Here is a 13,418-nt window from a genome sequence, read left to right as displayed (position 1 = left end):
TTTACTCAATTTAAAAGAATAGGGGTAAAGGGTCGCCCACAAAGTTTAGATATGTAACTAATTTTTCGGGATAAGTTTGAGGGCGATATATGCATTTTGCCAATTTAATATTGTAACTAAATTCATTTTTGGAACTATATAGGGTCTAACCTATTGAAAGTTTAGAAGTTACAACTTGAGTGACTAACATTACATATTCATAACCACTCTTTCTAGCTAACTGTCTTCTGCCTCAGGAACTACTACAAAAAATGAGTTTAAAGTCTTGTGCATAAACAATATACACAATTGTATTTATAGTGTATATTTACTGCTTACCAATAATTGAATAAATTGTACTGACAAGCCAGTATAATTTTTTTTAACACTATCACTGCATATATCTTAAATATATAATAAGATTATTCTGGTATAGTGCCAATATAAAGTTTTTTCACACTATCATAGTATACAATCCAAAATGGGGTTGTGGAGAGTAAAACAAGCAATATGGTACTAGGCAAAACGGCTCAAATGTTGCACCTTTGATGCCAAAAGTCCAATAGTTGAAAACATCACTAGTTTAACTCTGAGTAGCATAGGGCATAGGTGAGTAAGCACCATGTTGCAAGGTTAAATGTTCTTGGGTGACCAATACGAAATAGTACCATGAAGGAAAAGTAATTAGCTACACTAAGTAATTTGCAGCATAATTACAAAAATATTTGAGGAAACCTCACTTTGGCATACTTCCTTATGCCGTTCTTTGTTGCTGTTTTGTATCATGATATAGTAGAACACAAAGATCACGTGCTTCTTCAGTACTTTAATTTGTTTTCAGGTGAAAGTTGAAATGTTTAAAATACAGTTTCAAATATTTACTGACGATAATTAACATACTGTGAATCTTATTGGTGTGGAATTTTCTTTTTTGTCTTCCCTGCTAGAAGAGCATAACTCTCTTTATATTGCTATATACTGAGGCTACTAACTCTGAAATTAAGCTGATATATGAAATCATACAAAGGGTGTTGATATCACTTTCTTATAATTGAACCACAGGAATATCCTCGCCTTGGCAAGGGAATAATGAATTGACATTGACCATAAAAACCAGAAAGCTACAGGTACTTGCACTTCTGCCGCCTTTAATTTCTTTTGCTCATAGTGTCCTTTGAGATTGTGATAACTTAATTAATGACCTCAGTTATTGGTGTTACCTTTAGCTTGTTAAGTTGTGCCTCCCTTTATTTCTTGTTAGATAGTCTGTGATGCACATATAAAACGTTTAGACTTGTATAGGCCAAAATCTGCCCTAAAGGAATTTAGCATAAAGTGGCATTAAGAAAATTATGCGGCCGAGGTCGACTAGTAAACAGTGAGACTCATGGCAGGGAAGTTAATAATGGTCGAGGTCAAAGAGAATATTCAATAATATTCTCTGCACTTGTACTATTAGGGTTGATTAGGAATATGTCTCATGTAAATAGAAAAAGAGATAAAGGGATAGGATATGTAATATTCATTTGATAAGAACCCTTTTTGAGAAAAGACTCTCTCTTGCAAAGATACAAACTCTACCTTTTTACTAAGATTCCATCATCCATTATTTCATACTTTTCCATAATAGTTCCAGTATTCTAGGATTTGTCTGTCATTCATCACTGTGAGTAGGGGTGTTCATGGATCGGTTTGGATCGGTTTTTCTCTAAAAAGAAACCAAACCAAGTAAGTCGGTTTTTCAAATATTAGAACCAAACCAAACCAATTAAGTCGGTTTTTCTCGATTCGGTTTATGTTGGTTTTTTGGTTTTTTCGGTTATTTGTCGGTTTTTTCTTAAATATAAGACATACACTACCAAACACATATTCCGGCGACCATATTTTCAATGTAACACTATCAAATCAATTGTCCTTTAAGAAATCTATTATTTACCAAGATATATTGATGATAATTGAATCAAATAGTGATGAATAATTTAAGGACTCAATTAAAAATATGTTATTTTTAACACGAAATGGATTCTTACACTAAAAAAAGGAAAACTACCAATCAAACTAGAATGTAAAGGTAAAGAACTATATTAAAAGTGCAAACTATTAACATTTACCATAAATTTTTTGAAACTTTGTGTATATATATATATGTGTGTGTGTGTAATAATAAATTTGAAATAGCTACTCCTATAGTCGGTTTGGTTCGATTTTTTTCTGATTAAAACCAAAACCAAACCAAATTTAATCGGTTTTTAAAATTCAAAACCAAAACCAAACCAAACCAAAAAGTATCGATTTTTTTGGTCGGTTTTTCGAGTTTTTATGAACACCCCTAACTGTGAGAAAGAAAAATCATCCACCTCATTCACTATTGGGTGAAACATTCTCCTTATTTATATAAATGTCATTTACTGTTATTTATTGTTTGATGTTTCTCTATTATTGCTCAAATCCTTCAGAATATTAAATGTGCGATGTTTTTAGTTCCCCTTCAGCATTGTCTCACGTTATTTACACTAACTAGTACTAAATCTAGAGATATTATCATTAACTAGGTTTAACCCTTCATTACATAAGAATTAATAGTTTAACCGAAAGTTTACCCTTTTGGTCAAACAATTTGGCGTCGTCTGTGGGGATTTCCTAGTTAAATTTTTAGTTTCTTCTAGATCTATAACTACCACAGGTTGCTAACAAAAAAAACACAAAACAAAGTTCCTTTTTCCTTGTACACACAGATCTAACATGGCAGGTAATGGAGAAGAAAGAATGAGGGTAGTGACCGACCTCACCACCAATCTCTTGAACACCATCTATGAGGTTTCTAAGACAGAAAGCGAGGATATAACGCCTAGTGCCTCCCCTCGGCGAGGCGGGTCGCCCCTCCCTCACAGCAATATCGCAACGTCCCGCGGTAAAGGAGCTTCCACGTCCACGATGGAAGAGACGCCACCAGCAGTGAAAAAGCTCCTTGAGACTTGGCTAGCTAACACGCTAACCAACATCCTCAACAAGCCTGCCCAGGAGACAGTCAGAGAAAATGCAAGGACTTGCATTACACCGACAACGGTCGAGCAGCATGGCCCTTTCCCTCCAATAACATGTATTACTCACACTGTTAATAATGCAGGTGACGACACCCTCACAACCATTTTGAAAAGAGATGGAGGAAACAGAAAACGAGAACAAAGTGCTTCGGGACCAAATGAGAGAGCACCTAGAAAGAGTCGACAAAATACCGGATGCCCCGAAACTTTTGCCAAAAAGAGATGCTGGTCGGTTTATCGAACAACCATACAGTGGTGAAGCATGCCATACCAAAGACCTTCAAAATGCCTCCCTATCTGAAAATATATGATGGTACGACTGATCTCGAAGATCATGTGACTCACTATGTCAGCGCTATAAAAGGCAATGACCTCGCCAAGGAACAAGTATCCTCCATCTTGTTGAAAAAATTTGGCGAGACCCTCACGGGAGGAGCATTAACTTGGTATTCACAGCTGCCCGCGCTCCATCGAAACATTCGAAGAGATGGCCGACAAGTTCGTAACGTCCCACGCTGGAGCCAAAAAGGCGGAGGCAAGAGTGAACGATATATTCGCTATCGAACAATCGCCCGGAGAGGGATTGAGGGACTTCCTTGCTCGACTCAACCGAGTAAGGATGACCTTACCAAATGTATCGGAAGGAATGGTCGTAGTAGCTTTCCAAAACGGGCTGAGCAGGAATGGTTCAAGGGCGACGAGAAAGCTATTAAGTCGGCTTATAAAATATCCTCCAACTACTTGGAACGAAATACATAACACCTACTGTGCCGAGGTCCGAGCAAACGAGGACGACCTGAATGGGCCAACTCATCGGTTGACCTCGGTATAGGCCGAATCCAGGGAGGATAGAAGAAATGATGTCATGAGGGATCTCGTAGCTCCACGACCTAATCGAGAACGACATAAGCCGTATATCAGAAGCACCATCATGCCCCCCTCCCGCTAGGAAGAGCGGCCCACCTAGACTAAGGACAGGGACTCATTGGAACGAGAGAGGTAAGCCCCCTTTGTTATCCGCTCACAATTTTTGTGTGTCACCCTCAGAAATAGTCTACGCATTATAGAAGCTCGGACCAAAAGTAAAGTGCCCACAAAAGATGAGGTCAGATCCAAGCACCAGAAAGTCAGATGCCCTTTGCGAGTTCTACCAAGAGCGAGGTCACAAAACTGAGGACGGCATTGCCCTAAGGTAGAAGGTCGTAAACATACTTCGCCAAGGACACCTCAAGGAATTGCTGAGTGACCGGGGGATGACCAATTTTTCCCGAGGACGTGAGCAGCATCAGGGACCGCCGAAACCGCCCTTACCAACCCGCACCATTCAAATGTTCATCGGGGGCGGCGACGATGCTTCAATCAGCAGCGTAATGTTCACCACAACCTATAAGCTCAAACGGTCAATCACTCACGAACGGTATGAAGAACTCGAAGAATGTATCATCTTCGATAAGTCAGATACCCACGGTTTGGTTTTCCCTCATTATGATGCCCTTGTTATCACTTTACGAATGTTAGATACAGATGTGAGATGCATTATGGTGGATGATAGGAGCGGTGCGTGCATTATCAACCCTCGAGTACTTGCACAAATGAAACTCGAGAATAAGATAGTGCCGCATTACATCACGCTAATAGGTTTTAATAATATAGTTGAACGAACATCTGGAGAAATCACACTCCCCGTCTTGGTCGGTGGCGTCACTCTGGAAATCACATTCCACATCATGGACCAGGACACGACGTACAGCGCCATAGTAGGCCGACCCTGGATACACGCCATGAGGGCCATCCCCTCCAGCTTGTACCAAGTTATCTAATTTACAACCATTTGGGGAATATTCAGCATACAAGGAGAACAAGGCACATCTCGAGAATGCTACCGCATCGCCTTGGATTGTACGACCACCCAACAAATGAAGGGCAAAGCAAAAAAGGCATAGCAATTAACAGGGCCGAGGTCGAGCTACGATGAAAGAGAAGTCGTCATTAGAGATCCCTAAACAATAGAAGCCGCGGAATCAACCATAGAAGACCTCAACCCCGTTCAACTTGATGACGACGACCACAACAAGAAAGCCTACATCGGCTGCAAGCTTCAAGAACCAGGTAACTTCCGTCAATTCTTAACTGCTAATGCGGACTTGTTTGCTTTTTGCCATGCAGATATGCCAGGTATCCCGAAGGAGATCGCTACACACAAGTTGATCATCGACCCATTCCAACCCCTAGTGAGGCAGGTTAGGCGGAAGTTCAATTCCTCAATAAACGATGCAGTGCACGAGGAGGTCGAAAAAACACTGGAAAATGGCTCCATCAGGGAGTCAAAATATCCTCAATGGGTCGCCAATGTGGTCATGGTGAAAAAGAAAAATGGGAAGTGGCGAATGTGCGTAGACTTTACAGATTTAAATAAAGCATGCCCCAAAGATTCATTCCCATTACCTCATATCGACCAGCTCATTGATGCAACAGCCAGCCATGAACTACTATGTTTTTTAGACGCCTACTCAGGCTACAATTAGATCCTCATGGAAGAGGAGGATCAGGAGAAAACCACCTTCATCGCCCATCAAGGAACGTACTGCTATAGAGTTATGCCTCTCGGACTGAAAAACGCAGGGGCAACATACTAAAGGCTGGTGACCAAAATGTTCAAGGATCAACTCGACAAGACTATGAAAGTCTACATAGACGACATGATGGTCAAGTCCAAAAGGAGATAAGATCACATCGACCACTTGAAAGAAGCCTTCGGCATACTCAGGCGATATGGAATGAAACTAAAACCCAAAAAGTGTGCATTTGACGTGACCTCAGGAAAATTCTTGGGTTTCCTAGTGTCGCAGCAAGGCATCGAGGTCAACCCCGAGAAAATCAAAGCCATAGAAGGAATACCAGAGCACTTAACCACCAAAAAACAGGTTCAGAGGCTGACCGGGCTTATCGCCGCCCTGTCAAGATTCATCTCGCGATCATCCGACAGATGCCGCAAATTTTTTGGCGTACTCAAAACGGATAATGACCTCCAGTGGACCTCCGAGTGCGCCCAAGCCCTGAAGGAGTTAAAGCCTTACATGTCATCGCCGCTGTTGCTTTCCAAATCGGAACCTGGGGAACGCCTCCTCGTCTACCTTGTTGTATCCGAAGTAGCGGTGAGTGTGGTCCTGGTCCGAGAAGATAAAGGTACGCAATCTCCCATCTACTACATTAGCAAAACACTAGTCGACACCGAGACGAGGTACCCCCACCTCAAAAAATTGGCCTTGGCCTTGGTCGTAGCTTCACGAAAGCTTAGACCCTACTTCGAGTGCCACCCCATCTCGGTGGTCACAACTTTTCCCTTAAGAAGCATTTTGCATAAACTCGAGCTATCAGGTAGGTTAGCCAAATAGGCCATAGAATTAAGCGAGCATGATATCACATATCAACCACGAATGGCGATAAAGTCACAAGTCCTTGCTAGCTTCGTCGCCGACTTCAGCGCAAAGATAATGCCCGAAGTCAAAAAAGAAGCCACCCACTCTTCTCCCCAAACACAAGATCTATGGATTTTGTACACCGATGGCGCTTCTAACGCGTCAGGGTTCGGACTGGGACTCGTACTCGAAGTCCCAACAGGCAAAGTGATTCGCCAGTCCATAAGGTGCCCGCACATGACTAACAATGAGACTGAGTATGAGGCCGTGATTGCAGGATTAAGGCTAGCACTCAAATACGGGGCAAGACGGGTCAGACTATGCTACGATTCTCAAATCGTCATCAACCAAGTCACAGGGACTCTCCAGATCAAAGAGCAAAGATTACAAAAATACTAGGCTAATATCTGTAAATTGCTGCCCGAGTTTGATGAATGTCAGCTCGACCAGATTCCTCGAGCACAAAACATCGAAGCAGACGACCTCGCCAAATTAGCAGCAGCCACCAAAAACATAGCCGGAGAAAGAGACATGGTCACCCTCCTCCACTCATCGATAGATAAAATCAACGTAAGGACCATAAATCTAACTTGGGACTGGCTCAAGCGTATTGTTACATACTTACAGGATGGCATACTCCCAGATGATTAAAAAGAAGCCAAGAAGCTTCAGATACAAGAAGCCAGGTACAACGTCGCTCATAACAACCTATACAAGAGGACGTATGGTGGGCCCCTGGCGAAATGCTTAGGCCCAAATCAGACGCGGCGCGTCCTTGAAGAAGTCCACGAAGGCCACTGCGGAGCTCATTCCGGCAATCGAGCTCTGGTCATATGTCTCATACAGGCAGGTTACTACTGGCCCACCATGAAAAAAGAGGCCGCAGATTTCGTGAAAAAATGCGAGCAATGCCAAAAATACGCTCCAATGATCCACCAAGCGGGCGAGCACGTCCACTCAGTCAGTTCCCCTTGTCCGTTCATGAAGTAGGGAATAGACATCGTCGGCCCCTACCCGCAGGGCGGAGTAATGTACGATTTCTAGGGCGGAGTAATGTACGATTTCTTTTGATTTTAACTGACTATTTTTCTAAATGGGTAGAAGTAGGAGCATTCGCCCAGATACGCGAACAAGAAGTGATCACCTTTATATGGAAAAACATCGTGTGCCGCTTCGGCCTCCCCAAAGATATCAGCTGCGACAACGGACCCCAATTACAGGAAAAAAAGTCGCCTAATTTTTTGAGAAGTGGCATATCAACAGAATACTCTGAACATCGTATCACCCCGCGAGCAACGGGCAAGCGGAATCCTCCAATAAATCAGTACTGAACATCATGAAGAAAATGCTTGAGGACGCCAATGGACTATGACTGAGTTATTACTACAAGTATTTTGGGCCGACCAAACATTGCTGAAGACAAGCACCGGAGAGACGCCCTACTCATTAGTCTATGGTACTGATGCGGTAATACCGGTCAAAGTCGGAGAGCCAAGTTTGAGATATTCCCATGAGAGCGAGCCGAGGAACGATGAAAGCAGAAGGCAAAAGCTCGACGAAGCCGAAGGACGAAGAGATATGGCCTACATAAGATTGATCGCCCAAAAATAACAAGTAGAACGCTACTATAACAAAAAGGCAAAACAAAGATCAGACCACTCAAAGTCGAGGACTACGTGCTCAAAGATAAAACACAAGCAAGCAAAGACCCGCTGGAAGGCAAACTGGGAACAAATTGGGACGGACCATACAAAATCACGGCAACAACAAACAAGGGTCATTCCAACTAGAAACAATGGAAGGAAAACTACTACCAAACAATTGGAATGTCACCCACCTCAAGTACTTCAACTTTTAAGAAAAAGCATTCTCCAAGTCGTACTCTTTTTCCCTCACTTGAGTTTTGTCCCAATTGGGTTTTCTCAAAAGGTTTTTAACGAGGCGACAAGGGGGACGCTTCAACTTGAAGTGCGAACGGACGGAGGCAGAAGATGATCAGTTCATTGCCCAACCTCTCAATACTTCTCCAGGTCGACCAATGAAGGGACTAAATAGACTGGGACTGGAATGCCAGCCGACACTAGATAGACTGGGACTGGAATGCCAGCCCGGAAAATATGTAAATTTCTCCAAGTATATAAAAAAGCACAAATGCATGATGTTCGCACATATTTTTGCCAAATGCACAACCAAAGCAACGTTGCCTCAACACCTACTCGGCCCCTGGCCATAATTAAATAAAGTTACATTCGACCTCGTTCGAATTAACTAAGTAAAAGTTACATTTGACATCGCTCGAATTAACTAAGTTACATTCGACCTCGTTCGAATTAACTAAGTAAAAGTTACATTCGACCTCACTCGAATTAACTACGTTGCATTCGATCTCGCTCGAGCATCCTCGAAGCCGGCCTCAGAAACTTTCTCCGCCGCCATCAAATCCTTAAATATATCGAGTTGGGCCTCGACGTGGATCCACTTCTCATACAAATCCCGCAAAATATCAGGAAAAGCAGCTGTGGCAGAAGAGGACAGCTGAGCCAGTAATTGTGCCTTCTCATCCTCGAGAATGACAACTTGTTCACCAAGGTTTGAAACCTCTTTCTCCAGCTCCCTTATCCGCTCATCGAGCTGCTCCTCTCTGAGCCTAGCCGTCTCCAAATCACCTTCTCACTCAGAACGAAGAACACAGATTACGGCCTCCAAAGCCTTCACTTTCCTTGAAGCCTCCAACCGAGCCAATTCGGTCCTCTCTATGTTCGCTGTATTCTCGGTGACCTCACCACTCAGAGTGTCTGCCTTGATTAGACATTTTTCGAGCTCGGCCCGTAGCGGCATCATTTGGGCTTGGAGGTCGGCACATTGGGCCTCGACCCCTTTGCTCACCTCGAGTTCTTCTTCTTTATCTCTCAACGCCCCTTCAAGAATGTTGACTTGCCGATGACCCTCATCAATTCATCGCCTATCTCTTTTAGCTCGTCTTGGATAGCCTGAAAGTTGCCACTCTCGCCAAACCGCCTGCAGATCTCGCAGTGCTTGTTGCGGTATTCACGGTACTTCTGCTCCATCTCTTCGAAAAATGGTTTTGCGCCTCTCCTCTCGGCGGGCACTCTCGATCTCCAGAATAATGGTCTAAAAAAAGAGAAGAGAAAGGAAGAAATCCAAAATCAAACAAAAAGTAGAAATGAAGCACAAAGCACAGAAATTGAAAAGGTCGGAAAGCTTACCCTAAGGGCGAGGCCGGCTATACCGCTCGACAGGGCGGCATCGTTCAACTCCTCGAGAGTTTTTCCCTCCATGTTGTAGCAAAGGGGACCTAAGGAAGGGACCACGTCCTCCATATTCACCACTAATTCCCGGTACATAGGGATCACAATGGTCCGCGTGGACCCTTCCAACCTTACCTCGACCCGAGTAAACCCCTCACTCAGCATCCGCACCTTATCACCGTCAAGATCGGAGCCCGTTTCGTGGCCATCCTCAGCTACACCCTTATCTCTCCCATCAATGAACGAGGTAGGAATGTCGGTCGGCAGCGAGGACGACGGCTCATCTCGAAGCACGGTACCCGGAACTTTCGCGGATGACTCACCAACTCTGACCTCGGCATCGTGGAAAGGTACGCCTCCCACGGCCCCTACTGATGGTGGGACTTCAGATGGGGTAGATCTACATCATCTTCAAGCATAACGGTGGCCGACTCGCGATCAACCCTTGTTGAATCTACGGCTCGGATTGTCCCATCGCCGACGTCCACCGACCTCCTTTTACGAGAGATCAAACCCTCCTCGCTCGGTGATGACTCTTTATCTATTAAATAAAGCAAGGGAGAGGCCGAAGTTTCTAGGACTCGTGGCTGGGCAGTTAATAATGGTCGAGTTCAGCACCAAGGACAGAGCAAAAACAACTAGTTATGTAATAAGATATTAAAGAGAATATTCCATTGAATATTCTTTGCACTTGTACTATTAGGGTTGATTAGGGATATGTCTCATATAAATAGAAAAAAAGATAAGGGGATATGACATGTAATATTCATTTGATAAGAACACTTTTTGAGAAAAAGACTCTCCCTCTAGCAAAGATACAAACTCTACCATTTTACTCAGATTCCATCGTCCATTATTTCATACTTTTCCATCAGATCCGAGAATAGTTCCAGTATTCTAGGATTTGTCTGTCATTCATCACTGTCAGAAAGAAGAATCATCCACCTCATTCAATATTGGGTGAAACATTCTCGTTATTTACATAAATATCATTTATTGCTATTTATTGTTTGATATTTCTCTATTATCGCTCAAATCCTTCAGAATATTAAATGTGCACTGTTTTCAGTTCCCCATCAGCATTGTCTCACGTTATTTACGCTAACTAGTACTAAATCTAGAGACATTATCATTAACTAGGTTTAACCCTTCATTACATAAGAATTAATAGTTTAACCGAAAGTTTACACTTTTTGGTCAAACAAGACTGTCTTCCATGGGAGGGCAAAAAAGAAAAATGACATGAATTATGTTATGAAATTAAGATGACCATTCTGAATATATACTCTTCTACAACAACAATGCAGTGAAATCCCACAAGTGGGGCATGGGAAGGGTAGTGTTCACGCCTCAAAGCCTAATGTCCTTTTATTTTTCCAATTTGCAGGGCAATGGCTACGAACCAAGCACAGACAAGGGTGATGTAGGGAAGATAAATCTGGAGGATTACCGACGCATAGATCCAGTTCCAAGCTCAAAAGCTTCAGTAAGACCTGGACCTATTCAACATGGAACTCCTCTTATGCCTTATATTCCAAAACAGCCTCCTTCACCTCCTCCAACTCGCTCGAAACCTGTTGGATTTCCATAAGCTTATTATTCTTATTATCTCAGGAGTCAGTCAGGACCATTCCCACGAAATGGCTGTTCTATAAGTTAGAACAATAATGTTGTAATAACTCCAAAAGAACCATGTCTTTTTATTATTTCCGTTCTTCTCTTGTAAATTTCAATGGAGCCTTGTGTATTACAGCTTCGTACTTGTAATATATGCCTCTGGCTGCTACTTTCTTAAAAAATTATTGTCACTTGTGAACTTGCATAATTGCAGTGGCGGACATAATTTGAATAAATAGACAAATGAATAAATCATTATAATGACAAGGCGGTGTCATTTTCTATACTTTTACCCAATATGTGAAATTTTCGATCAAGCGATGTCCAGTGCCACCGCATGGTATAAAGTGCATATGCCTCGGCATAACTAATACTCCTCCTGTTTCTTTTAATGTGATACTAGTACCAGAATTTCACTGAATCCGGGACAAGAACTGCTACCTAATATTGTTTTAATTTGGTGCATGAATTCTATTTGACTTGTTCTGAAGAACTTGAATGAATTAATTAATGACTATAATCTTGAGTACCAGTAGTGATAGAGCAAAAATCGGGTGAAGGACAAAAGAAAGACAATAAATCATATGTATTTATTTATAAGTAATTTAAGATGGTGTTAAGTTTATAACTTGTTACATATTTCTTTTTATGTGAAAGTTTATGCTATCATTTATTTTTAAGTTTTTACCACAGATAATGTCATTTTGGTTTGTAATTTAGATATTAGGTAATTGATATTTTGTGTTAATTTGAACAACTTTCCCCGCCATGAAGAAGAAATATATATCTCCATAAATCAAATACTATCCTTTCCCCTTCCAATGGACATTCAATTGCCTGAAAAACCCCACTAGATGATAACACTCAGAGACACCCCATCAATGTCCCATTAACAACGGAGGATAGACACAGGATGTATCACCCATGGAGGTAGACGAATCCTTCAACAATACCTTAAGATACCCTTGGCTTTTTTCTTCAATATTTGCTAGTACTAGTAGAAATATTAGAAACTTAATGTGGAAAAATATAGAAAATATTTTTGATAATTATAAGGGTGCTTGGCTTTTAGGGGAGACTTCAACGATGTCATGAAAGCTAAAGAGAAATTTGGGAGGAACTCTATTAACATGAGAAGAGTGGCTAACTTTTGGGCTAGCATAAACTTTTGTAACCTAATGGATTTAGGGTTCAAAGGTTGTAAGTACACTTGGTCTAATCACAGAAACTATAGAGACGACCTTATTATGGAGAGATTAGATAAGGTGTTTGCTAACAATACTTGGGTCAACCTTTTCCCAAATGCATCAATCATTCACCTACCCAAACTCATTCTGACCATAACCCCTTCTCCTTGAATTAATCCCCAAACAAAGTAACACTTACCTCAAACCTTTTAGATTAGAAACCTATTGTCGTGGTCACCCCGATTTTAGTAATATAGTTAAGGACATTTGGTATAACAATAATTATGTTGATGCTGCAAATATCTTCAAAGAGCGGATTGCTAGGTGAAAAAAAATGATACATTTGGAGATATCTTTAAACAACAACAAAAGACTACTTGCTAGATTAAAAGGTATTCAACAATCTAGCTCCTATGGTACTAGTACCATTCTGAGCCAACTAGAGTCCTTCCTTATAAGAGACTACAATAGTTGTTTTAAAATGGAAGAGGATTATTGGAAACTTAGGTCTAGAGTGCACTGGCTAAATGATGGAGACCCCAATACCAAATTCTTCCACATTGTTTACCTCGAAAATACGAGTAACAACTAAATTTGATTTATGGTTTTAAAGATACGTGATTTAGCTCAATACTAATTAATAACCAAGAAATCTAAAGTATAAATAAAAAGAACAAGTAAAATCAAACCAGAATGTAGACCGGTCTTGACCTCGAACCGAAGTGACCTCGAGATGGATCAAGAACAATAAAGCAAGAATAATAAAGTTAAAAGACAATTCTGAGGAGCAATGAGCGAAAAAGTAAGAGAATATATTCTTTGCCAATGATTAGATGATGTTTACAAATACTTGAGGCCCCCTTTATATAATAGGGGAACCCTAAATAAGGTACATTTCCATTT

General features: G+C 41.5%; 1 protein-coding gene across 1 annotated transcript in view; it reads left to right on the top strand.

Moving 5' to 3' along the window:
• Nucleotides 1-11,536, top strand: part of LOC109206469 — a 12,115-nt gene extending 579 nt beyond the window's left edge. Inside the window, exons 2-3 of the mRNA XM_019369289.1 lie at nucleotides 1,042-1,106; nucleotides 11,099-11,536. Coding sequence (XP_019224834.1) covers nucleotides 1,042-1,106; nucleotides 11,099-11,302 — 269 coding nt within the window. The 3' untranslated portion in view covers nucleotides 11,303-11,536. The remainder of the gene's footprint in view (nucleotides 1-1,041; nucleotides 1,107-11,098) is intronic.
• The last annotated feature ends 1,882 nt before the right edge of the window (nucleotides 11,537-13,418 follow it).

Source organism: Nicotiana attenuata, unplaced genomic scaffold (genome assembly GCF_001879085.1).
Source record: "Nicotiana attenuata strain UT unplaced genomic scaffold, NIATTr2, whole genome shotgun sequence".
Lineage (NCBI taxonomy): Eukaryota > Viridiplantae > Streptophyta > Magnoliopsida > Solanales > Solanaceae > Nicotiana > Nicotiana attenuata.
This window is presented reverse-complemented; position numbering and strand designations above follow the sequence as displayed.